The sequence below is a fragment of the Vidua chalybeata genome, chromosome 11, assembly GCF_026979565.1.
Source record: "Vidua chalybeata isolate OUT-0048 chromosome 11, bVidCha1 merged haplotype, whole genome shotgun sequence".
NCBI classification, from domain to species: domain Eukaryota; kingdom Metazoa; phylum Chordata; class Aves; order Passeriformes; family Viduidae; genus Vidua; species Vidua chalybeata.
The window spans coordinates 20026021-20050134 of NC_071540.1; the positions used below are offsets into that span (position 1 = coordinate 20026021).

The following is a 24114-nucleotide window of genomic DNA, read 5'->3' on the forward strand; positions in this document are numbered from 1 at the left end:
CGGAGCCGAGTGCGGGCCGAGCGGAGCCGAGCGCGGGCCGAGCGCGGGCCGAGCGGAGCCGAGCGGGAGCCGAGCGGGAGCCGAGCGGAGCCGAGCGGAGCCGAGTGAGAGCCGAACGAGGCCCGAGCCGAGCAAGACCCCCCCGAGACTCACCGGGACCGACCGGGACCAACCGGGACCTACCGGGACTCACCGGAATCCACCGGAACCCAGTGGCGCCGCCATGTGCGACGCGGCGGGCGGCGGTGGTGGCTGCGGGGCGGACACGGATCCGCCGCGGCGCCACCGCGCACCGGCAGACAGGTGTGAGTCCGGTCCGGCCTCGGAATGGACCCCCGGGGCCGCTCCCGGTACCCCCCGGTATTCCCCCGGGCATCCCCCCCCCGGGATCATCTCTCGGTGCTGCCCCGGTAACATCCCCGGTGCAGCCCGGGGACCGGGACCGCTGCCGGGGGTCGGGTCCCGGTGTCCCCGGTGACCGGCCGTGTCCCCGCAGCCACCCCCGAACGTGCATGAAGTGCGGGCAGGGCACGGCCGCGCTCGTCATCCGCGTCGGGGACCCCTTCTGCCGGTGAGAGACCGCGGGGACAGCGGGGCTGGGGACATCAGAAATGGGGGACAGCAGAAATGGGGACATCAGAAATGGGGGACATCAGAAAGGGGGGACATCGAGGCTTTGGGACATCATAAACTGGGGACATCAGAAACTGGGGACATCAGAAATTGGGGACATCAGGGCATGGGGACAGCGGGGCTGGGGACATCAGAAATGGGGGACATCAGAAATGGGGACATCAGAAATGGGGGACATTTGGGCTGGGGGACATCAGAAACTGGGGACATCAGAAATGGGGACATCAGAACTTGGGGACATCAGGGCTTGGGGACATTGGGGCTGGGGGACATCAGAAATGGGGGACATCAGAAACTGGGGACATCGAGGCTTGGGGACATCAGAAACTGGGGACATCAGAAACTGGGGGACAGCAGAAATTGGGGACATCAGAAACTGGGGACATCAGAAATTTGGGACATCAGGGCTTGGGGACATCGGGGCTGGGGGACATCAGAACTTGGGAACATCAGAGCTTGGGGACATCAGAAACTGAGGACATCAGAAATGGGGGACATCACAAACGGGGGACATCAGAAACTAGGGACATCGAGGCTTTGGGACATTGAGGCTTTGGGACATCAGAAACTGGGGACATCAGAAACTGGGGACATTGGGGCTTGGGGACATCAGAACTTGGGGTCTTTGAGTCTCCAGAGGGTGGAGGCTGGGGAGCTTTGGGTCTTGGGGACATCAGGGATTGGGGACATTTGTTCTCAGGGACGTTGTGTCTGGAGCATTGGGTTGTTGGGGCCGGGGACATGGGATCTCTGGGACTTCAAGGTTTGGGGACATCGCGGCCAAACAACATCAAGGCTTGGGGACACTGAGCGCTGAGGACACAGAGGAGGGGGGACAGCAACCTTGGGGGATGTGGCTCACGGGATCTCTGGGATGTCGGGGCCTGAGGACGCTGTTCTCCGGGACGCTGGTCTGGGGGACATCGGGGGGACTTTGGGGTGCGGGGATGCGGGACCAGGGGGTGCCAGCACAGCCCGTGGCTCGGGAGTCCCCGTGTCCCCGCGTCCCCCAGCGGCTGCTTCCGCGAGTACTTCGTGCACAAGTTCCGTGCCATGCTGGGCAAGAACCGCGTCATCTTCCCGGGAGAGAAGGTACCGGCGGGGGGGACCCGGCCAGGGGACCCCGAGGTGGCCCCAGGGCTGGTGACCATCCCCGCTGTCCCCCCAGGTGCTGCTGGCAGTGTCGGGGGGCCCGGCCTCCAGTGCCATGGTCCGGCAGGTGCAGGAGGTGAGAGTGGGGGTTCAGGGGGAAATCGGGGGGAGCACGGCTCGTTCTCCCCTCACCCCACTCCTCACCCCACTCCTCACCCCACTCCTCACCCCACTCCTCACCCCGCTCCTCTGCAGGGGCTCAGCCGGGAGGCGGCCAAGAGGCTCCGCTTCGTCCCCGGCCTCGTCTACGTTGAGGGTGAGGGAGCCTCGCTGCTGCTCCTGTAAAACTGCCCATCCCAGCCCCATTCCCTGCTCCTGTAAAACTGCCCATCCCAGCCCCATTCCCTGCTCCTGTAAAACTGCCCATCCCATCCCCATTCCCTGCTCCTGTAAAACTGCCCATCCCAGCCCCATTCCCTGCTCCTGTAAAACTGCCCATCCCAGCCCCATTCCCTGCTCCTGTAAAACTGCCCATCCCATCCCCATTCCCTGCTCCTGTAAAACTGCCCATCCCAGCCCCATTCCCTGCTCCTGTAAAACTGCCCATCCCAGCCCCATTCCCTGCTCCTGTCCAGCCCCATTCCAGCCCCATTCCCTGTTCCTGTCCAGCCCCATTCCAGCCCCATTCCCTGTTCCTGTCCAGCCCCATTCCAGCCCCATTCCCTGCTCCTGTCCAGCTGCCCATCCCAGCCCCATCCCAGCCCCATTCCAGCCCCATTCCCTGCTCCTGTCCAACTGCCCATTCCCTGCTCTGTGTCCAACTGCCCATTCCCAGCCCATTCCCTGTCCTGCTGCCTGTTCCCTGCCTCACTCCCCATTCCAGCCTTGTTGCCTGTTCCTGCCCCATTTCCTGCCCCACTGCCTGTTCCCTGTCCCCCTTACCTGTTCCCTGTCCCCTTTGCAGCCCCGCTGTCCATTCTGTACCCCATTCCCAGCCCTGCTGCCCATTCCTTGCACATTCCTAGCCCCACTCCCTGCCCCGTTACCGACTCCCAGCACAGTGTCCCCTGTACTGTGCCAGGGCCGGGGTGCTGCCCCCCCTGGCCCCAGGAACGGGGCTGGGAATGTGGCAGCAGCCCTGGCACTGCCCCCCTGGCCCCAGGAACGGGGCTGGGAATGTGGCAGCAGCCCTGGCACTGCCCCCCTGCTCCAGGAATGGGGCTGGGAATGTGGCAGCAGCCCTGGCACTGCCCCCCTGCTCCAGGAATGGGGCTGGGAATGTGGCAGCAGCCCTGGCACTGCCCCCCTGCCTTCCAGAGGGAGCCGTGCGCAGGCAGAGCCCGGAGCAGCGGGAGCAGACCCTGGCCCAGATGGAGACCCTGCTGCAGGCCACCGGCTTCCCCTACCACCTGATCCACCTGGAGGAGGTATTGGGGTGACATGGGGACAGGTGCCGAGGTGAGGGGACACACTGGGACAACTTCCCCCGTATCCCTCTCTGCCCCGCAGGCGCTGGAGCTGCCCCCATCCATCTTACAGCCGGGGCCGGAGCGCGCCGGCACGTCCGGCACGTCCGGCCCTTCCTACAAGGAGGCTGTGGACAGCTTCATCCAGCAGCAGCGGCAGGACGGGGACAGTGGCACCTCTCTGCCTGGTCACAGCGCCCCGGACACGCCAGCAGGACCCCCGGCCACCCCCCGCCTGCCGGACGCCGCCCAAACCCAGGAGCTGCTCCGCTGCTTCGAGGCCGCGGCGACGGCGACGGCGCGGGAGGAGCTGCTGGAGATGCTGCGGTGAGGGGCTGGCCCTGCCGAGTGCCAGCACCGATGCCAGCTGGGCAGGGTGGCTCTGATCCGCTGTCGCCTCGTCCCCAGGACCCACCTGATCGTGCAGACGGCCCGGGACAGGGGCTACGCCAAGGTGATGATGGGCGAGAGCCTCACGCGCGTGGCCGTCAAGCTCCTCACCAACCTCTCCCTGGGCCGCGGCGCCTTCCTCGCCGTGGACACGGTGAGCTGGGGGCGGGCGCCCGCACACCGAGGGGTGACACGATGCCACGGGGGCATGGCTTGGGGGTGGCACAGTCCCCTGGCAGCCCGGCACCCGCAGGGCTTCACGGACCGGCGCCACGGTGACGTGATGGTGGTGAGACCCATGCGGGACTACACGGCCAAGGAGATCGCCTTCTACAACTTCTTCTTCGGCGTCCCCTCCGTCGTCGTGCCACCGCTCTTCACCAAGGTAGGGGGTTCCCGTGGTGGGGAGCCCACGGTGGGGGGGGGGGGTGTCCCTGTGGCAGGGACGGGACCCCCGGTGCTGCCCTGCCCTCCCTGTCGGTTCCCACAGCGCCGGGAGAAGCCCAGCATCCACCAGCTGGTCGAGCGCTTCCTGCTGGGGCTGCAGGAGGAGTTCCCCTCCACCATCAGCACCGTGTACCGGTACGGGGGGGGGGTCAGGGGGGCTACTGGGGGTGTGGGTGGGGATTGGGGTGCACCCACAACCCCCATTTTGGCTGCAGGACTGGGGAGAAGCTGAGCCCGGAGCCAGCCAAGGCCAGCAGCGAGTCCCAGCGCTGCCTCCTCTGCCTCTGCGGCCTGGACACCTATGGGGGTGAGTGGGGAGGGCACTGGGGGGGGCTCGGGGGAGTTGGGGAGCAGCCATGCACCCCTCAGCGACCCCCTGGCTCTTACAGAGGAGGAGCTGGCTCTGGAGCCCACGCTGATCTTGGAGGAGCCAGCAGCAGGGTGAGCACGTGGGCTGGGGGCGTTCCGGGATTCCACAGCCGCTCCCAGGCCACCACGGTGGCACCACTGAGTGTCCCTGTCCCCGTCCCTGTCCCACAGGGTTGAGAGCAAAGCTGCCTACATCCCCCTGCTGTGCTACAGCTGCCGCCTCACCTTCAAGGAGCTGGTGAGGTTTTGGGGTGCAGGGCGGGGGGGGTGGTTCTCGGGGCTGGTGGGGGTCCCCAGGCTCACGGCCCCTCTCGTGCAGGGTCCCCTTGACACACTGCCACCCTACGTGCGCGCCGAGGGCCAGCGCAGGATCCGCAGGTACCGGGGCTGGGGGGGTCCCTCCCCGCCTGCTCTGCCCCCCGAGGCCGTGTCCATCCAGCGTCTGTCCCTTGCAGAGCAGAGATGGAGCAGAACCAGGAGCCCAGCGAGAGCTGAGGGGCTTGGGGACAGCTGGGGACACACCCCCATCCCACTGTGGCACTGCTGGGGCCGGTGCCGCTCCTCAGGGAGACCCCAGAGGTTGCTGAGGACTCGTGACGCCCAGGCAGCTGCTTTTATACCCCATTTCTGTGCCAGCCAGGGGCAGGGAGAGTCCCCATCCCCATTTACAGGGGGCTGGGGTTCAGGTCCCTGGTCCCCCCCACCGCCCTGCCCCAGCTGCCTGTCAGCCAGGGAGGCCTCAAGTTTGTTTTATTCGGTATCTGTATAAATAAAACATTTGAATTATTAAAAAAAACCAAACCCAAAGTCACAAGTGTCTAAAGTCCAACTGGGGCTGCCAGACCCCCTCAAACTTGGGGGGGGCCACAACCCAGGACCCCCATCCTGGAGCTGGGGGCGGGGGGCTATTGCTTGAGTTCAACCTGGTTCTGGAGCTGGGGCAGGGAGGGGGCACGGGCTGGCTCTTGGACCCCCCCCCATCCCCACCTGGCAGCCAGGGGTGCCCAGTGGGTGGGGGGGCCACCTCCTGTCCCCCCCCTTCCCGGGAAGGCACAACGTGGTCTGTGCAGGTCGGACAGCTTCAAAGCAACGTAAGAAAAACCTCCAGAAAAACATCTGTGCCCAGAACCCCACATCCCACTGCCTCCCGGGCCGGGATGCGGCCCCAGCTGCGGGGGCTGCTTAAGGCATTGGCGGTGATGTCCCTGTCAGGGGGGCGGCTGGAGCCCCTTCCCCTTAATTCTTCTCCCGTGTCCACTTGATCATGGTCTCGGGCGAGCGGTAGAGGAAGATGAGCTTGGCGTAGAGCTCCTCCTCCAGCTCCAGCTCGCCCGTCTCCCGCACCAGGAAGATGTCCTGGCACAGCTTCAGGATGCGATCCACGTAGGGCAGCTCCTCGAACATGATGGAGTGGGAGATCTCGCTGAAGAAGCCCCGCACGAACTTGCCGATCACCAGCACGATGGACACGTAGAGCCCCATGATCCTGCAAGAGTGGGGGCACGTCCTGGATCCCACCAGCAATTCCCTACGGATCCCCCCCCCACACACACCCTGGCACCCTCCACGTACCCGTAGCCAGCCAGGAAGCCCAGGCTGGGGGGGCTGACTTTGTCGTTGAAGATGACCATGGGGAGGATGTTGCCCTCGTGGGCTGGGGCGTCCTTCTGCCTCAGCACCCACCACTCCACAAAGTGCTCCCCAGGGCCAGAGCCCCTGTGCTCCCGTTTCAGCTGCACCTCCACGTCCAGGTAGCTCTCCACGTCATCTGGAGAGGGTGACACCGTCAGGGCACGGCACAGTGGCTGCTGTGCTCTTAAGGACGATTTTTTTTTGGGGGGGGAATCGCGTCCTCACTGTCCGCAGGGGCTGGCACCATCAGGGCTACTGGTGTGCTCCCAGCACTGATGTTTTAGGGAGGGACACACTGGGACTCATGTCCTCCCTCTCTTCAGAGAGGTGGCACCCAGTGTTGGGGACACGCTGGGACCTACTTGGCAGCAGCTGCTTGATAGGTTCGGCTTCGAGGCCGGTGGGCGCCCGGATGTATCTGGGGAAGAGGTTTGGCAATTCCCTGCAAGAAAGTGGAGTGATAAGGGGGGGGTTACACCATCCCACTGAGCACAGGGGTCCAGCCACCCTTCAGGGGACACTCACACGGGCTTATCCCTGGTGCCATCCAGCATCTGGGCCAGCTCCAGGCGCTGGGGCGCGCCGGGCTCCAGGTCGGTGTCGTGTTTGCCGTAGGCGTTCTCCACCGTGCCCCCCTTGCTCAGGTCCCTGCGGGCACGAGAGGCTCAGTGTGGGCAGGGGGGTGCAGGCAGGGCTGGCTCCTCCCTGGCCGTGCCCGAGGTACCTCTGGAAGATCCAGGTGAGGTGCAGGGTGATGTCAGAGGAGCCGTTCAGCAGCTCCAGCCGCATCTGCTCGCGGCTGGGGGGGCTGATGCTCCACAGCGAGCCCGAGCTGCCCTCGATGCGGGCGGTCACGATGTCCTCCATGCTGTAGAGGCTGACGAACTGCATGGCCAGCTGCCACACGGGGTGGGGGGAACACGGCTCAGCCCTGCCCTGGGGGCTCTGCCAGCCCCTGCCCCGGGCAGCCAGCAGGGATTTTTTTGGGGTGGGGCGGGGGGGATTTACCGGCTCGCTCTCGAACTCTTTGGTGAGGTCGTCGTATTCCTCGGAGGTGAAGGGCTGGATGTATTGCTGCTGGGAGCTCGTGCTGAACAGAGGCTGTGGGGACAGGGGGACATCAGCCAGGCAGGGCACCCTGGGGTCCCATCTGGGCACCCCAACACCCAGCCCCACATGCTCACCTCGTACCCCCCTATCTTGAGGTTGACGGTGACATCGATGGGGTGGTTGATGACGCCCACCACGGAGCGCACCAGGGACATGAAGAGCAGCGGGAACCAGATGATGCCCACGAGGAAGAGGATGATGAGGCCGCCCATGCCGTACTTCACCACCTTCTTCTTCTTCTGCCCCTTGGGCTGGGGGTATTTCTGGGGCGGGGGGAGACAGCACACGGTGGAGGGTGGGCTCAGGGGGACCCCAACAAGCTCCCAAGAGGGGTTTAGTGAGGGACCCTTCCCGGCGTAGGGGACCTACCTTCTCAGTCTCCCGGCTGCACTTGATGATGAAGATGTTGGCGTAGATGTCCTCCACACACATCCAGTTGGAGAGGGACAGCGTGGTGTCCGTCCACACCCAGTCCATGACGGCCCGCAGCTCCACCAGGAAGGGCACGAGGCGGAACCTGTGGGGACACGGGGAGAGGGCAGTGGTAGGGCACCCTCAGGCTGCCCCAGAGCTCCCCGTGGCCCCGTGCCGTACCCCTGGAAGAGGAAGAGGTTGAGGTGGTTGTATTTCTTGGTGAGGAAGTTGCCCAGGATGCGGGTGGGGTAGCCACAGCGGATCTGGTAGGCCGACAGTCCGAAGTAGATGCACTTCACAAAGTACCACAGCTGGGCCACCGTGTTGTGGCGGAACGACCTGCGGGAGGGACGTGTCACCCTTCAGCCACCAGCCGGGGGCCACCACGTGGGCTCGGGGACACCCAGGTGCCACGCGAGGGCCACGCTGTGCCGTGGCGGGGAATCCTTTGGGACGTACCTTTGGGTGACGTAGGGCAGGATGAAGAACATCCAGACGTGGATGCCAAAGACCAGGGTGACCTGGAAGATGAGCTTGCCCAGCACCATCTTGCGGAGGTAGAGCGCGCGGTCGATGACCATGGTGCTGAACTGGAAGAGCATCATGAAAAGGAAAGCCTCCGGCACTTGGTTTTCCGACAGCGAGGAGGTGATGTCGGCAGCCACCGTGTGTTTCTGGGGTGCAGGAGAGGTCAGCGTGTGGCCCAGCCTCACCCCGTGGTGGAAGCAGGACAGTCAGGGCCCGGTGGGACTCCCCGCTCACCCCAAAGGCCCAGAAGCCGAAGATGATGATGATGAAGTCCACCACATCAGCCAGGAACATGTAGGCGTAGACGTCGGTGGCTGCGTGGCTCTGTGTGTCCAGGATGTTCCGGAAGAACTTGCACACCGGCTGGTACATGTTCTGTGCCCTGCAGGGACAGGGGACACGGGGGACACGGGGGACAGGTGACTGGCACCGCACCCCCACCCCAACCAGCACCGCCACGACTCACTTGGTGAGGAAGAAGCCCTTGACCCGCAAGCCAAACGCCTTCAGCTTCCTGTGAGCGTGGCTCTCTTCTGACACTTCCTCCTCCTCTTCCTCCTCCCCTTGAAGTGAGGCACAGCGTGGGTGACACCCAGAGTCCTGCAGGGCCGCATCCTGCCCGACCCCAGCACCCTGGGGGTGCCAGCCTCGCTCCTCAGCAGGGCACGAGGGCTGGGAACTGGTGCTCACCTTCTGCTGGAACCACCTCCAGTGTCTTCCTCCCCTGCTTCCTCCTGAAGCGAAGCTGCGTGGCCTCGGTCCCCCCTTCCTGCTCCACGGACTCGCCCTCTGGCTCCAGCTCCAGCCCCGTGGCTGCTCCCAGTGCTCCTGGCTGGGCTGGAGCCTCCAGCCCTTCCTCAGCCACCGCCGATGGCGGGGACACGGCTTCATCCGGCTTCTCCTCCCCTTCCTTGCTCTCCCGCTTCTCGTCCGTCGTCTTCTCCCACAGCCCATAGGACTGCGGAGGGACACGGTCAGGGGTCCTGCTGCCCCCCAGCCCCACACACCTCACTCCCCATCCTGCAGCATCATCTCCCACCAGCACTGGTGGGAAACCACGGCAGAGCACCCAGCACCCGCTGGGTTCTGCCTGGAGCCCCCAGGAGCAGCTCCAGCTCCCCCCAGATGCCCACCTGTGGTAAAGCACATTCTTCTCTCTCTCAAGACTTTTTCATAGAGAAACACAGAGAGAAGAAAGAGAAAACAATTTCTATTTCTGCTCCTTGTTTTTCTCATATGGAATGTGTTTGGAGAATTGTTCACCAGGGGTGATTGCTTGATTAGATTCTAGTGAGGATTGTTTGAGCCTGATGGCCAATCCAACCCACCTGTGTTTAGACTCTCACGAGAGGGTCCTGAGTTGTGAGTGAGATAGATATAGTAGTTAGAAGAAGTAGATAGGCAGTTTTAGTATCTCCGTTAAATAGTATATTAATGTATTCTAGCATAGTTATAATAAAGAAATCATTCAGCCTTCTGAGCTGGAGTCACACATCAGCATTTCTTCCCACCGGGTTCACCTGCATTTACAACACCCACCCACGGCCCAGGGCTCACCAGCAGCAGGGAGCGATGGAAGAAGAGGGCCAGGAGCTGCAGGAGGTCATACTTGATGTAGTGGACAGACTTCTCCAAGCCCAGGATGCGTGGTGGGAAGAAGGGCTTGCCCTCGTGGCGCAGCAGGGTGATGTAGCCATTCCAGGGGAAGAAGCCGAACTGGAAGAGGTATTTCACCACCACCGTCATCTGTGGGGGACGCTGGGGTCAGTGGGTGGCAGCGGGGGCCGGCTGGCATCGTCCCTTCACTGGCCACCCCCTGCCCACCTCGGTGAAGATGATGGCGGTCATCCAGAAGCGCTTGGTGGGCCGGGGGATGGAAAGCATGGCCCAGAGGAAGATGAGGATGGGCAGGCAGAGGGAGATGACGGAGCCGGTGACCATGTTGTTGAGGATGATGGTGAAGTAACAGAGCAGCTCGGAGTGGCCGGTGACGCAGCGGTACCCGGCCAGCAGCAGCTTCAGGAACCGGTTGTGGGATTGGTAGAACTGCTCCGACTGCTCCAGCTCGGAGACATAAAACCTCCTGCAGGATGCAGGGCTGGGGTGAGCCCCCCCCCCCGCCACCCCCCGTCCCCATCCTGCTGTCCCCGTGTCCCCACATTCACCTGCTCTTGAGGAGCTCACTGGCAGTCCTCCTGCGCTGCTGGGGAACGGCCAGGAACTGCTGAGCCTCAGCCACGTCCTCCAGGCTCGTCACCTGCTCCTGGCTGCTGGAGGAAGGGGCAGCTCTTAGGCACCCGCCGGGGATGACACAGGGACAGGGACGAGCCCCCAGCCCCACCTGTGGCACTGCCAGCGGCCCCCTCGGGGGTATCTATGCACCTGCCTGGAAGCGCCGCTCTGGGAATCGGCAGCCAAGGAGCCGGGCGGGCTCGGCTCCTGCGGGAACTCCTCGGGCTCGTAGAGCTCATCCGGGAACTCCTCGTTTATCTCCTCTCCCTGGGGCAGGCAGGACGTCAGTGCCACTGCAGGCTGCCACCCACCCCCCCCCCGGCGCCCCGGTGTCCCCCCCCGCGGGCTCACCTTGGCCAGCCGCTGTGCCATGACAAATCTCTCGAGGCACAGGACCTGGGACATGTCCGTGTGCTCCCGGGTGTGGGTGTCCAGCCACTGGGTCAGCCCGTCCACCAGGGCCTGGCACAGCAGCCACAGGAACCTCAGCGTGTTCAGTGCCCGCTGCAAGACGTTGCTGTGCTCTGCCAGGGCAAAAAGAGGGGTGGAGGGGTCACTGGTGCCCTCTCAGACCTCCCCAGCACCCCCCTGCGCTGCAGTCCTGCTGCCCACCTACCAGAACTTTCCACGTTCTCTTCCTCCTGGCTTTCAGCCCCCTCGGCAGCCTCCACCTCTCTCCTTGCGCCGTCCCCTCAAAGGTCAGACCCCAGGGAAGGATGAGCATCATTTTTGGGGCTCTCCCATCCACCACCCCATCCCCTATGCCCCCACATCCGCCTTAAAAACCAGGGTGGGCACCAAAGGAGCTGCACAGCTTGTGCCAAACCCCGCTGTAGCCACCAGAGAGTCTCCCCACACACTGGGCACACAGTGGGCGCCAGGCAGGGCTGTGTCCCCTCCTGCCCCCCAGCCCGAATTTTTTTTTGGGGTGTCACACCCACCTGCAGCGCTGTCGGTGCTGGGAGGCCGTGGCTGCTCGGGCTGCTCCTGCTGCCGCAGCACCGTCCTGGTGTTGGTCACCCAGGCCTGGTAGGCGAGCTGGAGGGGGACAGGGGCCATCAGCACCCCGGGGACACTGCCAGCCCTCCGGCTGCTCTGCAGTCCCCCAGCCCCGCTCACCTGGAAGGCGCTCGGCCTCCCCGGCTGCGGCTCCTCCTGCACCTCCTCCTCCTCCTCACTGTCCGACTCGAAGAGGAAGTATTCCCCGGAGTGCAGCACTGCCGGGGGGGCACAGGCTGTCAGGGCACAGCCAGGGCCGTGGCAGGGGTGTCACACCCCAGGCTGTCCCCGCTGCCATCTCCCAGGGCGCTGCCTGGCACCGAGGACACCCAGGGGGACATCAAAGCCGACGACTCAACTGCCACGTCCCCAAAGCGGCGTCCCTCCGGCGCCAGCGTTCGGAGCTGACCGGCGTCAGCGACCCCAAACCCAGCCTGGCACCCCCAGTCCAACACCCCGTTAGTGCTGGGGAGCAGAGAAGCCGTGGTTAGTGCTCTGCGGCCGAGCCTGGGGACGGGGGACATGCAGGGTGTCACCCTGGCCAAGCAGTGCCACCAGCGCCCCTGCGGGTGTTAGTGGTCCCCTCTCCGAGGGGCTGAGCCCCGTCACGGCCCCGTGCCGGGGGCTGTACCTGCGGCGTGGTCTAACCATGGCCGCCACCAGCGCTCCCTCTGCCGGGACGGGTCTGCCGGGCCGCCGGGCGCTGTGGGACGGCACACGGGGCTGAGAACGGCCCCACTCAGGGCACCCACCCCGCCTGGGAGGCGCTCGGGGCGCTCGGGGTCACCACAGTGCTGCACAGGGCTCCACCAGGATGGGCGCTGGAGAAGGGTCGCGGTGCCACCCGTGTGTCCGCAGAGGGGTTGGGGACACGGGAGGGACCCCCCCCCTCCTCGGCTCTCACCTGCTCTGGCCCCCTCCTGCCCCGGGCTGGTGGCCCACTCCGGGCGGTACTTCTGCTGCTTGGCTCGGATCCGCTCCATCCTGGAGGCAGAGGATGCTGCAGAGCCCGCTCCCCCAAGACCCCCCCGGGGCACCCCATAAGCAGGGGTGTCCCAAGGTGCAGGGAGAGGGGTCCCAGTGGCCCCCAAAACCCACTCACTGCCGCTTCAGCTGGTCCAGAGACTTCCTCTCGGCTCGCTGGTGCGAGCGCAGGCTCTTCATGATGCTGGCCTTGAACAGCGCCACGCCCCTGGGGGACAGGGACAGTGGGAGGGTCGGGGGGGGCCCCCAGCACTCATGGGGACCCTCCAGGACCTCAATCGCACCTGGAAGCCTGCAGGGCAGAGGCTTGGAGGTTCCACATGACGTGCAAGTAGTAGGAGCTGAGGAAGATGCGGCGCTGGAGCAGGAGGAAGAAGAAGCAGATGCTGTCCCATATGATGCCGGCCTCCTCCACGGGCAGCATGCAGTCGTGGTCCTTGGGCATCGCCTTGGCTGGCGGGCAGAGGCGCAGGCAGGTCAGGCAGCAGCCCAAAAACCTGCAGCCCCAAGCGCACCAGATCGCCCCCAGACCAGCAACTCACGGTCGTAGTAGCCCTTGACGGTGCAGACGAGGCTGAAGAGCTGGATCACCCAGCAGAACCTGCTCTGCATTTGCTGCACGAAGACGCAGGACAGCAGCTGCGGGCACAGAGGGCACTCAGGGCTCTGTCACCACCCCGGGCGACCCGAGGAGAAGCAGGTGGATCACAACGCACCGACAGCATGTTTTTGGAGACGATGACGGTGATGTTGTAGAGGATGAGGCAGTCCCAGAGCGCGAGGCGGGCGCGGGCCGGCTTGCGCAGCATGGCCGTGCCCGAGAGCAGCAGGTAGAAGCAGGCCAGCACGTAGCCCAGGCCGAAGAGGCTGATGCGGTTGGCACCGGTGATGAAAACCACCACCAGGACGACCCAGAAGAGGTACTGGAACACCACCACCTTCACCATGTCCAGGTAGGACCTGCGGGTGGAGTGGTCAGAGCAGGGGCCTTGTCCCTTCCCAGCACGGTCCCAGTCCCCCCACCAGTCCTATCATGGGGTCAAAGGGCTTTGTCCCAGTTTATGGCACAAAGCTTGTGAGGGTCTGGCACCATCACCAGGGGCGTCCTGGACCACCTCATCTCCTTCCAGAAGAGCCTCAGGGTGTCCCTGCTCCGGCCATCAGGGGGGTCATGTCCAAAGGGACCCTGGCCCAGAGGGGTTCCAGTCCCATCCCAGAGGATCCCAGCCCCCAGCAGGTCCCATCCTACCCACACCTCAATCCCATTCCAGGGGATTTGCCATCCAAAGGTGGGATCTCATCTTGTCCCTACCCCAAAGGGTTCCACCCATCCTGTCCATACCCCAAAGTTTGGCATCCCAAGGCTGGAATTCCAAGGGTGTGATTCCATTGTGTCCACACCCCAAGGGGTCTCATCCCAGCTGGGTCCCATCCCCTCCATACCCCCAGGGATGCCATCCCAGAGGAGCGCCCCCCTCACTGCCCGCAGGGGATCCCATTCCCGTGGCCCCAGCCCCGGTGGAGGGGGGGGGGGGGTGCTGTGCCGGGGGCACCCACTTGCAGTAGATGAAGTTTGGGGTGGGGTTGTGGTGCTCCTGCTCCCGGTCCAGCCGGTCGGAGTTGTCCCCGGCCGCCCGCAGCCACGGCTCGGAGCGCTCGGCCTCGAACACGCGCCACTGCTGCGCCGCGCACAGCAGCAGCATGAAGTCATCTGGGGGAACACGGCTCAGCCCGGGCCGCGGGCTCCCCCAAAATGCTGCTACCCCCCACCCCACCAAACCCTGCCCCCAGGCATGGGGCATCCCCGTCCTGCCCAGGATGGGGAGCTGGTTAATTCCCTCCGGGCAGGTGCGGCTCTCCCCGGCCCCACCTCCTCTTTAACCCAGTGTGGATCTCTCCAGGCCCCTCCTTTTGCCAAAAGGGGGTGGCAAAACAATTAAGGTCACCCAAAAAGGGGTGGGGTTTGCCACGACTCCTTCTCCAACGGGGGTGTGTGTCATTTAAGCTCTGTCTCCAAAGGAGTGGGGCTCTTAAAGCTCCTCCACCCCTCCTGCCTGTCCTCCCCCCGTCCTGGATGGAGGATGGACACAAACAATGGCTGGGGAGGTCCCAGAGGCTGGGGGGGCTGGAGTAGGGGGACAGGGCACCCCATGGGCACAGAGGTGGGGGGCCAGGGGGCTGCCATGGGCTGTCACCCCATGAGCAGGGGACTGTCAAGGGCTGGAGTAGGGGGACAGGGCACCCCATGGGCAGGGGGGCTACTCACTGATGAGGTTGGTGGATTTGGGAGCCTGGAAGAAGTCGGGCAGGTAGAGCCACTTGACGAGCGCCGAGTTGAGGGGAATGCTATGGCTCCAGCGCCACGGATAGTCTGGGGGGGCGGGGGGCACCATCAGTGCCAGGCCTCTCCTCCAGCCCCTTCCCAGGGCAGGCCAACGGCGCCCCACAGAAAGGTGGGGTGCCCCCCCCGTGCCCCTTACCCATGCAGAGGGCGGGCGGCATCCCCAGGCACAGCAGGTACTGGTAGAGGAAGAAGACGACGAGGAAGAGGCAGTACTTGGGCCAGAGGCGGGCGATGGCCGCGCGCCGCCGCCGCGTCAGCATCACCACGAGCCAGCAGCCGTGCAGGATCACCAGGAAGTTCATCCGCTGCCCGATCACGTTCACGATCATCAGGAAGCAGATCTGGGGGTGCGGGGGGGGGGGCCCGGGGCTCAGCACCGGGGATGCTGCGAGCACTGGGACCCCCCCCCCCCCCCCCCCCCGCCCAGCACGAGGCCCACGCTGCCACCTCCAAGCCAAACTTGTAGTAGAAGTAGTTGATGAAGTATTTGGCGCAGCTGACGAGGCCGAGGTCGAGGTGCTCGCGGGAGATGTCCTCGAAGACGGTCTCGGTGACGGGGGCCACCAGCTGGTGCCGCTTGCGGTGGTACTGCTGGCGCCGGTACACCACGGCCTCGAACACCAGCAGCAGCAGCACCTGCAGGTGGTTCTGGGGGGACAGGGGACGCTCAGGGCCACGGCGTGAAGCCAAGGACCCCCCCCACCGTGGCGGTCCTTGCAAACAGCATCTCTCCAGGTTCTCAGAAGAGATGCTCAGGGCCACGGCGTGAAGCCAAGAACCCCCTCCAGGCGGTCCCCACAGTGTCCCCGTGCCCACCTTGACGTATCCCCAGTTGGGGAAGCCCTTGCGGATGCCGAACCAGTTGGCAGGGTCCACGGGGCCACGGTACAGCGTGGAGTTGCCCAGCTCCTCTGGGGTCAGGTTGGTGCCGTTGGGTAGGGGCTGCAAAAGGGGAGCGCCGGGGGGGTGGGTCAGCGCCCCTCGGCCCCCCCCTCCAGCCAGGGAGCCCCCCAAGATCCGGCCCCGCTGGGCACACCTGGGTGCAGTTGCTGAAGTACTCGCGGGGGTCCACGACCTCGAGCTGGTAGAGCATCTTGCAGACGATGATGATGCAGGTCCAGACGGTGGAGAGGCACGAGGCCATGTGGCGGAAGCGGCAGTAGGGCATGGCCAGGGCCCACAGCAGCACCAGCAAGAAGTTCATCACCGAGACCTGGGGCAGAGGCCACATCAGCACCTCGGGGGGCCCAGGCTGAGCCCCCCACAACCCCCGCAGCCCCAGGGGTACCTCCTCCAGGGCCACCCAGACAGTGTAGAGAGCCACCATCTTGACGACGTGGAGCTCCAGCAGGCGCCTCGTGAAGACCTCCCCGCGCGTCACCGTGTCCGAGAAGGTCCGGCCCAGCACGACCAGGCGCTCCAGCACCAGCCCCCATTTGTTGGACACTGTGGGGCACGGACCCTCATGGACACCCCCAACAGCCTCGCTGGCTCTCAGGACACCCCAACCCATCCCCTGCGTCCTCCCCGATCCGTTCCCACAACCCCTCCACTCCTGCAGAACAGCCCAATCCGTCCCTGCAACCTCCAGCCTCTTCCTGGCTCAGAGGGCATCCCGATCCATCCCTGCAGGGGATCCTCCTCCTTCCAGGCTTGGAGGAGACCCCAATAAATCCCTGCACTACGCTGGTCCCAACCCTGGCTTTCAGAACACCCCAATCCACCCCCACGCCCTCCCAGCCCCCTCCTGGCTCAGGGGACATCCCAGTCCATCCCCACACCCTCCCAGGCTTGAAGGACACCCCAATCCACCCCCACACCCTCCCAGGCTTGAAGGACACCCCAATCCACCCCCACACCCTCCCAGGCTTGAAGGACACCCCAATCCACCCCCACACCCTCCCAGGCTTTCAGGACACCCCAATCCACCCCCACGCCCTCCCAGCCCCCTCCTGGCTCAGGGGACATCCCAGTCCATCCCCACACCCTCCCAGGCTTGAAGGACACCCCAATCCATACCCTCAAAGTCTCTTCCAGGCTTGGAGGATGCCCCAATCCACCTCCATACCCTCCCACACTCGGCTATCAACCCAAATCCATCTCCCTACCCTCCCAGGTCCCCCCTGGGCTGGAGGACACCCTCTCCCAGCCATGCCCCACCCCTGCCCTGTACCCAGGGACGTGGTGTCCGGCTCTCGGGACTGGGCGGTCTCGGCAGCGGCGGCGTCCCGCAGCAGGCGGCTCCCGTGCAGCTCCTCGGACCTGTGGGAAAGGGGGCTCAGAGCAGGGATGGGGGGCTCGGGGTGCAGGGGTGGGGGTCACCCAGCACCGGCTGCTACCTGGGGATGTGGCAGGGGGCTGGAGAGGGGGGGCGGACGCGCTGCAGGTCAGTGATGAGCATGAAGGGCTCGTGGAAGTAGTGGAGCTGGAGGATGCAGGCCAGGAGGAAGAAACCCAAGATGAGGATGCTGGAGAAGAGCTTGGAGACGCTGAACTGCTCCAGGCCCATGTCGCTCAGCCTGCATGGGGGACAGGAGGGTCAGCACGGGGTCTCACCCATCCCACCCCAACCAGGCACCGAGCCCCCGCGCCGGGGATCAACGCCAACCTGCTGCGTGCCTCGGTTTCCCCATGTGCAACCCAGCCCTCGGCCATGCCCTGGTGCCACCTCAGGGCTGGTGCCAGCAGGGACCCCACAGCGGGGAGGGGGACACTCACTGGTCATCGGTGAGGCCTGTGAGGTTCCTCCAGTACATGGGGAAGTCCTCGAACTGGTAGGTGTAGGTGACGATGAGCACCAGCATGGTGTAGGCCACCACCAGCCACCAAAAACCCTTGAGCACCTTGCGCCACAGGCTGTAGTACACCTGCGGGGACAGGGACATCAGCAGGGCCACCCTGGGGATGGCACAGGACCCCAAGGGGTTCCTAGCCTCTCTACCTGGAACAGGATGAGGCAGAGGAGGAAGAGGAGCATGTAGACGATCTTGTAGACGACGAGGCGGCCAGCAAAGGTCACCACGATGAACTTGGCAGCGCAGACCAGGAACCAGAACTTGACGAAGAAGTTCCACACCACCTCCCCCAGCTTCTGCAGCACGTCCCGCATCTGGCTGGCCTCTGTGGGGCACAGAGGGGCTGCAGGAGCCGGGCGGGGGCACCCCCCTCACCGCTGTGGGGTGCTCAGCGTGGCACAGCGTGGGTGACGCCGGGAGCCCTCACCCGTGTCAGTGACAGACACCTCCAGGAGCGGCGTGGCCGGGGCCCTCCTCGTTAGCACCTTCTCCGTAACGAAGCGCCGCAGCAGCATCCAGAAGGTGAGGGTGAACAGGAGCTGCGGGGACAGGCGGTGAGCGGGCACAGCCGGGCGCTGGCAGGACAGGGGCGGGACAGTGCCACGCTCACCTTGGCCCCCAGGGCCATGCAGGGGTAGCTGGGGTGCACCAGCCCCAGCGGCTGCAGCCGCATGAAGCTGATGTGGGTGGGCAGCTCGGGCACCACGTCCATGGCCCACACGTACTGCAGGCTGCACAGGGCGACGGCGTAGAGCACCAGGAAGGGCGAGCAGAGCATGGCGAAGTGCCGGCGGTTCCGCACCGTCCAGATCAGGCACGCCCAGAGCAGCAGCACGAAGGTCAGCCAGCTGTGGTAGGAGATGCTCCACACCTGCGGGCGCAGGGACGATGAGGGCTCGGGCCACCACGGCTGCGTCCCCTCCCCGGGGCCGCGTCCCCTCCCAGCTCTTTACCATCATGGCGATGAGGGCGGACACGTAGCTCTGCTTCATGAGGACGTGGCCCAGGGCGTGCAGGGGCAGCCACGCCGCCGGATGCCTCCTGCCTGGCATGGGGAGAGGGAATGTGAGGCCCCCCCGCACCCCGGGACCCAGGCAGGGTGTGGGGAGAGGGAGCACAGAGCACCCCCGGGCTGCAGGTGGGGTGTGGGGAGGGGCTGGGGTCAGCCTTACGTGCGCTCAAGGTGTGGATGGTGCAGTTCTCGTTGCTGGCGCTCGGCTTCCCGGTGTTGGGGCACAGCATGGGCTGAGGGCAGAGAGGGCTCAGAGCCCACCCTGGCACCCCCATCCCGCACCCATTCCCTGCACAGCTCCCCCCTGAAACCCACCTTGGTGTCCTCGGCCACACGATCAGTGTCCTGGGGCCAGCTCTCCAGCTCCACCAGGTCCCTCGGCCGCGCCGGTGCCACGGTTCTCTGCGAGGGGCAGGAGCCAGATCAGGGCACCCAATGCCACCACTGGGCACATGGACCGTGCCCCAGCCCCCTGCCAAGGCACCCCACACTGTGGGCACCCCACTGCCCCCCACCTCCCTTGCGCCAGGGCCGGCTGCAGCCAGGCACATCGTCACCACTGTCACCGCTGTCACCACCCGGGCCTGGCTCAGTCCTGCAGCCCCTCACCTTGGTGTCCCGCCAGCGCAGCTTCACCAGGGTGGCCACGGTGTAGTAGAGCAGGAGCAGGATGCCAGGGTTGGCGTAGACGAACCAGGGGTAGCTGTTGTTGAGCTCCAGGGTGTTGGGCTGGGAGCAGTTGTAGTACAGGATGATGTCCTTGAAGCCGAACACCCTGTGGGGACAGAGGAGGTGGCATCAACCCCCCAGCCAGGACCAGGAGCCAGGGTCCCATCGCTGCGCTGGCACCAGAGGGATGCTCTGCCTGCTCTCCCCAGGCTGGGACAGGGCAGCTCAGCCGGTCACAGCTCCCTCCCCAGGGACTCACCGTGCCCAGATGGTGGGGGGCGGGAAGACCCCCTGGACGAAGGGGGTCTGGTAGGCATAGAGGCACAGCAGGTGGCAGGCGCTGTAGATGCCCACGAGGACGCAGAGGACGTTGAAGGCCTGGTGGCTGGTGGGGAGGTGACAGGCCCACCACGTGCACAGCCCCATGAAGAGCAGGAAGTAGACGCTGGAGGAGGCGGAGGGCAGGGTGATCCCTGGGGAGCAGCGCCCCACGGGCGGTCAGTGCACAGCCCGGCAGCCCCCTGGACCGAGCAGCACCCCACTGGGCTGAGAGCACCCCACAGCACCCAGCATTCCTCCTCAGATCAAGCATCCCTTCCCCTTGCACCGAGTTTTCCACCTTGGTCCAAGCTTTTCTCCTTTGGACTCTAAATCAGTCCTCAGACCACGCATCGCTCCTGCCTGGAATGAGCATCCTCCCTCCTTGGACGGAGCATCAGACCAAGCATCTCTTCCTCCACAGGGCAAGCATTTGGCCCTCAGAGTGAACAGCTCTCCCCTGGACTGAGATTTCTGCCTTGGATTGAACGTTCTCCCCCCTTAGACCAAGCATCCCTTCTCCTTGGACTGTTTTTCCTCTGGACCAAGCATCCCTCCCTCCATGCCCCAGGCACGCTTTCCCTCGGACCCGAGCGTCACAACCACCCTGGACCGAGCACCCCCACCTTGCACCAAGCCTCCTCCCCAGCAGCACAGCCCCCCATGTCCCCCCCCCCCACGCCGTGCCCACCTGCCAGGGCCAGCAGCAGGATGGCCAGGCCCTTGCCAGCCTCCCAGAGCAGGGAGTGAGCCTTGTCCCGCAGCCGGCTCCGCAGCCGCGTGTCCCTGTGCGCCGCGCGCCGCTGCCGCCCCGCATCCTTCTCCTCCCTCTGCCAGGGAAAACCAGGGCGCTGTGAGCTCCACGACCCGATTCCGGGCAGCTCCTGGCCGTGCCTCAGTTTCCCCACTCTGCGGAGGGCAGGGGTGGCCGGCCAGGCGGGCTCAGTGCCCGGCACCTGGCCGTGTTTATCTCGTCAGCCGCCTGGAAAGCGCCTCCACAGGGCGGCTGTTGTTCTTGGCTCCGGGAGCCGGGTTCCCAGCACTGAAGCTTTTTTCCAGGCTCCCTCCCGGGCTCACGGCAAAGGCATCCGCGCCGGCCGCTGCTCCGCTCGCGGCCCGGCACGGCCGGAGCCAGGCACCACGGCCGGGGCTGCTGGGGAGCCCCAGAGCTGGGGGTGGCTCTGCCACGGGTGCCACAAGCACAGTGTCCCCACAGTGAGCTGCTGGCACTGCCAGCTGGGGCTGGCATGGCACAGCACCCAGCCCTGCACCAGCGAGCTCGAGCTGGGGGCCAGCACCCCACAACTGCCCACCCCACAACTGCCCACCCCACAACTGCCCACCCCACTGTCCCGGCTCTTTGCCACGATCCCTGTGGCAATGCCAGAGCAAACATGGGCGCTCCTCCGTGGCTGAGTCACCCTGAACTGTGTGACAATGACCAAGCCCTCCAACCTGGCCAAAACTGCCCCAAACTGGGTCCCCTGCCACTGGGGATGGCCCCATGCCAAGCCCCAGGCTGTGCCCGGGGAAGGGACAGGGACCAGCCAGACAGGCTGGCAAGGGCCCGGTGGGATGTGGATGGTGGGATGTCCCCATGGCAGTGGGGGTGGCTCTCACCAACTCAGAGGACTCCAGGGGCTCAGGATTCCCTCTGAAGGTGGCAGGGCTGAGGCGGTGGCACAGGCACAAGGACAGGGACGACACCAGCAGGATGCCAACGTCGGGTGCCACCAGCCGCACCGAGTTGGGAATGTCACTCAACTCCAGCCTGGGGGGACAGCGGGGCAGGGGAGGGCTCAGGGGTGACCCCCCCCCAGCCACTGCCAACCCCCAGCCCCACAGGTCAGGGTGCCCTTACCTGGTGACCCCAATGTGCCGAAAAAGGACCTCCCAGGAGCTGCCTGTGGGGAGGAGGGGGGCACTGAGCGGGGCAGACCCCGCGTGGGCAGGCACTGAGCACCCCCCACCACGGGGAGAGCACTGCCATCCATGGCAGTGCAGGACAGGCTCTTGCCCAGTGCAGGGGGCACCCAGCAGACACCCCGGCATGGCACGGGATGTCCCCAGAGGTGGCACGTGGCTGGGACCCTGCAGAGCCCCAGCAGCCCCCCCAGCACCGGCAGGATGGGTCCCACACGTTACCCCAGGGTGCAGCCCCAGGGCAGCACAGGGCTGTGGGTGGGTGGGTGAGGGTGGGCACGGGCACCCCCTACTCACAGCTGGGCCCCAGCAGGTGGTCCAGGATGGGCAGCGTGTACAGGCATATCTGGAAAACCAGGTGGGCGAGGAGGAAGAGGATGCTGGTCCCCAGGAGAGCTTTGAGGATGCGGCTGGTGTGACCTGTGAGACACGGGCAAAGCTGCCACCCACCAGCCAAGGACACCAGTAACCCCAGCAGGGACACTCAGGAAGAGCTGGGAAGGGAGCACTGTGCCCAGAGATTCCAGGGCTCTGCCCCAGGGTCGGGATCCCACCAAGGCTTTGCCCTCACCCAGCACAGCCCGAGGGCAACCCAAGAGCCAAAGCCCAGGACCACCCTCCATGTGCCTGCAGCCCCAGCTGGCACCTCCCTGGCCCTGCTGGGACCCAGGGGGTCCCCATCCCTGCTGGAACACCCCGTGGGAGGGCTCCAGGGGTCCCCATTCCTGCTGGAACACCCCGTGGGAGGGCTCCAGGGGTCCCCATCCCTGCTGGAACACCCCGTGGGAGGGCTCCAGGGGTCCCCATCCCTGCTGGAACGTCCCGTGGGAGGGCTCCAGGGGTCCCCATCCCTGCTGGAACACCCCGTGGGAGGGCTCCAGGGGTCCCCCCCAGTCCAAACCCCGTCAGCCCTTCCACCAGCTGCAGCCGTGCCCCCATCCCACCCGGCTCTCCGGGCCCTGTGCCCGTTTTCCTGGCCAGGGGGTGGGGTGGGCAGCGAGCCCACCACAGCTGCGAGCTGGCCTGGGGGCGGCCCCGGGCCAACAGCTTTCCCTCCCCTTGTTTTTTCCTGTAAATCCAGGCAAAGGCTCTCGGCAGTGCCGGGATCCGGGGCCGTGCGAGCCCATGAAATATTCAGAGGGTAAAGCTTTTAGCTGTGGCCGTGCCAGGCGCTGGGGGTGGGGTCAGAGCCGGGCACAGGGGGGCTACGGGCACCTGCCCCGCTGTGGGTGACCCCCGAGGCCACCACGACGCCCCAGCAGCCCCGGGCAGGGCGGAGGGGCTGCTCGTGGTGTGCCCCGCACAGCCCAGCCCTGAGGTTTTTGGTTAATAAGGCTCCAAACCGGCCGCTCTGGGGCACGAGGGCTATTAATAGCCCCGCTGGGCTATAATTAACAGAGAGAGGCTCCACACGGAGCCACGCTGCCCAGCCGGGGCGAAACCGCAGCGAAGGTGCCCGCGGCGGGGGGGGGTGGCAGCTGCCCTGCTGCCCACCCCACCCCATCCCAGCCCTGCACCCCCAGGGGAGCCCCTTACCTGTGGTGAAGCGCGGGGAGGGCCCCGGGAACCAGGGCAGGAGCAGCAGGAAGAGCAGGTACACCAGGGACAGGACGTTGTAGCGGAAAAGGCAGGCTGGGGACAGAGGGACAAGGGTTAGTGACAGGGATGTGGCACAGGGAGGGCTCACAGCTGCACCCCCCCCCCCCCACCACCACCACGGGGATGCCCAAAAGAGGGGCACCCCGAAATGCCAGGCGGTGCTGGGGTCCTGGGTGATGCCAGGGAAGACAAGGGGGTCAAGCCCCAAAAAAAGTGCCATCGGAAAGAGGGACACGGGCAGGACGTCAGGCTGTGCCACGTGGGTGACAAGAGGGGACACCAGAGGTCCCAGACACATGGGGTGACAGGGGAAGAAGAGCCATGAGAAAAATCTGCTGCATTTCCACATCATCCCCACCAAACCAGGCTGAGCATTGCAGGGACCCCATGGCCAGGCTGGGACCCCCACCCGTGACCCCCCCACCCAGGGCTGGCACAGCACCCGCCCCCAGCCCTGCTCTGGGTGTGCCACCAGCTCTGCACCTTCCCCCTCACTTATTTTTAGACCTAAATTACAGCTTGTTTGGAGGCACGAAACTACCGGAGGAGCCGGGGCGAGCCAGTGCCCTGCGGGGACAGGCATGGGGACAGGCATGGGGACAGGCATGGGGACAGGGACGTGGCGGGGCACCTGTCACCCCGGCTGGGGACTCAGCGTTCCTGTCACCACGCTGACAGTGACGGACAGCAGCACATGCACCGGCAGGGGCTGGGAGCACCCACGGGGCAGCCCCGATGGGGATGGGCAGCACCACCGGGACACCCGCGGGATCAGCGCCCGGCTGGGGACAGGGCCACGCGCTTTGTCACTGTGCCCTGCCCCAGGCACTGCCGGGGACATCCCCCATCCCCTCTGCTGCAGACCACAGGGACACATCCCACCAGCAACGGGGGGGGTCCCTCTGGGACAGCCCAGGGAGGGGACAGCCACAGGAAACCGGCGTTGGTGACCCTGGGGTGCCAAGGGGTGCCAGGGCAGGGAGCTGCTCCCCTTGGCACCCCACGTGGGAAGGGGGTGACACGGGGGGGGCTCAGCCTTGACCCCGTGGGACTGGAGGGGGTGAGGGGGGCCCGGCCGGGCGCCAGGGACACGCTCAGCTCTGCAGCCCGGCACAGCCCTTCCTGTGTTTACGAGGTTTCAATGGGACAACACATCCT

General features: G+C 65.6%; 2 protein-coding genes across 5 annotated transcripts in view; one reads left to right on the top strand and one right to left on the bottom strand.

The window, feature by feature from the left end:
* CTU2 (cytosolic thiouridylase subunit 2) lies at positions 1 to 5263 on the top strand. 2 transcript variants are annotated; one of them, XM_053952445.1, is made up of 15 exons: positions 1 to 360; positions 497 to 571; positions 1647 to 1725; positions 1802 to 1861; positions 1981 to 2041; positions 3043 to 3152; positions 3235 to 3518; positions 3600 to 3735; positions 3835 to 3966; positions 4072 to 4163; positions 4244 to 4335; positions 4418 to 4469; positions 4569 to 4635; positions 4717 to 4775; positions 4853 to 5263. In XM_053952445.1, the coding sequence occupies exons 1-15, from the start codon at positions 224 to 226 to the stop codon at positions 4890 to 4892; spliced, it is 1476 nt and encodes a 491-aa protein (XP_053808420.1). In that variant the 5' UTR covers positions 1 to 223; the 3' UTR covers positions 4893 to 5263. The 2 variants fall into 2 exon arrangements, with proteins under 2 accessions (XP_053808420.1, XP_053808421.1); XM_053952446.1 differs by having other exon boundaries at positions 1 to 303.
* The window catches only part of PIEZO1 (piezo type mechanosensitive ion channel component 1), a 23891-nt gene continuing 4909 nt past the window's right edge, over positions 5133 to 24114 (bottom strand). The window contains exons 2-51 of one of the 3 annotated variants that reach the window (XM_053952412.1): positions 22894 to 22989; positions 21655 to 21777; positions 21296 to 21338; positions 21055 to 21205; positions 20126 to 20264; positions 19376 to 19589; positions 19057 to 19222; positions 18763 to 18849; positions 18608 to 18680; positions 18389 to 18480; positions 18046 to 18306; positions 17863 to 17974; positions 17582 to 17760; positions 17359 to 17507; positions 16980 to 17159; positions 16814 to 16902; positions 15929 to 16086; positions 15677 to 15853; positions 15457 to 15582; positions 15088 to 15288; positions 14777 to 14981; positions 14563 to 14667; positions 13854 to 14007; positions 13013 to 13256; positions 12839 to 12935; positions 12581 to 12749; positions 12415 to 12504; positions 12217 to 12296; positions 11944 to 12015; positions 11433 to 11530; positions 11255 to 11351; positions 10930 to 11004; positions 10665 to 10837; positions 10464 to 10580; positions 10247 to 10344; positions 9906 to 10164; positions 9639 to 9827; positions 8772 to 9039; positions 8548 to 8644; positions 8316 to 8463; positions 8013 to 8143; positions 7734 to 7892; positions 7509 to 7656; positions 7214 to 7402; positions 7038 to 7130; positions 6754 to 6926; positions 6555 to 6677; positions 6392 to 6471; positions 5970 to 6165; positions 5133 to 5883 (exon numbers count right to left, since the gene is read on the bottom strand). In XM_053952412.1, the coding sequence (XP_053808387.1) occupies positions 5634 to 5883; positions 5970 to 6165; positions 6392 to 6471; positions 6555 to 6677; positions 6754 to 6926; positions 7038 to 7130; positions 7214 to 7402; positions 7509 to 7656; positions 7734 to 7892; positions 8013 to 8143; positions 8316 to 8463; positions 8548 to 8644; positions 8772 to 9039; positions 9639 to 9827; positions 9906 to 10164; positions 10247 to 10344; positions 10464 to 10580; positions 10665 to 10837; positions 10930 to 11004; positions 11255 to 11351; positions 11433 to 11530; positions 11944 to 12015; positions 12217 to 12296; positions 12415 to 12504; positions 12581 to 12749; positions 12839 to 12935; positions 13013 to 13256; positions 13854 to 14007; positions 14563 to 14667; positions 14777 to 14981; positions 15088 to 15288; positions 15457 to 15582; positions 15677 to 15853; positions 15929 to 16086; positions 16814 to 16902; positions 16980 to 17159; positions 17359 to 17507; positions 17582 to 17760; positions 17863 to 17974; positions 18046 to 18306; positions 18389 to 18480; positions 18608 to 18680; positions 18763 to 18849; positions 19057 to 19222; positions 19376 to 19589; positions 20126 to 20264; positions 21055 to 21205; positions 21296 to 21338; positions 21655 to 21777; positions 22894 to 22989 (7193 nt within the window). In that variant the 3' untranslated portion in view covers positions 5133 to 5633. Of the gene's footprint in view, positions 5884 to 5969; positions 6166 to 6391; positions 6472 to 6554; positions 6678 to 6753; positions 6927 to 7037; positions 7131 to 7213; positions 7403 to 7508; positions 7657 to 7733; positions 7893 to 8012; positions 8228 to 8315; positions 8464 to 8547; positions 8645 to 8771; positions 9040 to 9638; positions 9828 to 9905; positions 10165 to 10246; positions 10345 to 10463; positions 10581 to 10664; positions 10838 to 10929; positions 11005 to 11254; positions 11352 to 11432; positions 11531 to 11943; positions 12016 to 12216; positions 12297 to 12414; positions 12505 to 12580; positions 12750 to 12838; positions 12936 to 13012; positions 13257 to 13853; positions 14008 to 14562; positions 14668 to 14776; positions 14982 to 15087; positions 15289 to 15456; positions 15583 to 15676; positions 15854 to 15928; positions 16087 to 16813; positions 16903 to 16979; positions 17160 to 17358; positions 17508 to 17581; positions 17761 to 17862; positions 17975 to 18045; positions 18307 to 18388; positions 18481 to 18607; positions 18681 to 18762; positions 18850 to 19056; positions 19223 to 19375; positions 19590 to 20125; positions 20265 to 21054; positions 21206 to 21295; positions 21339 to 21654; positions 21778 to 22893; positions 22990 to 24114 lie in introns of all 3 variants that reach the window. The other 2 variants (XM_053952410.1, XM_053952411.1) reach the window with 2 other exon arrangements.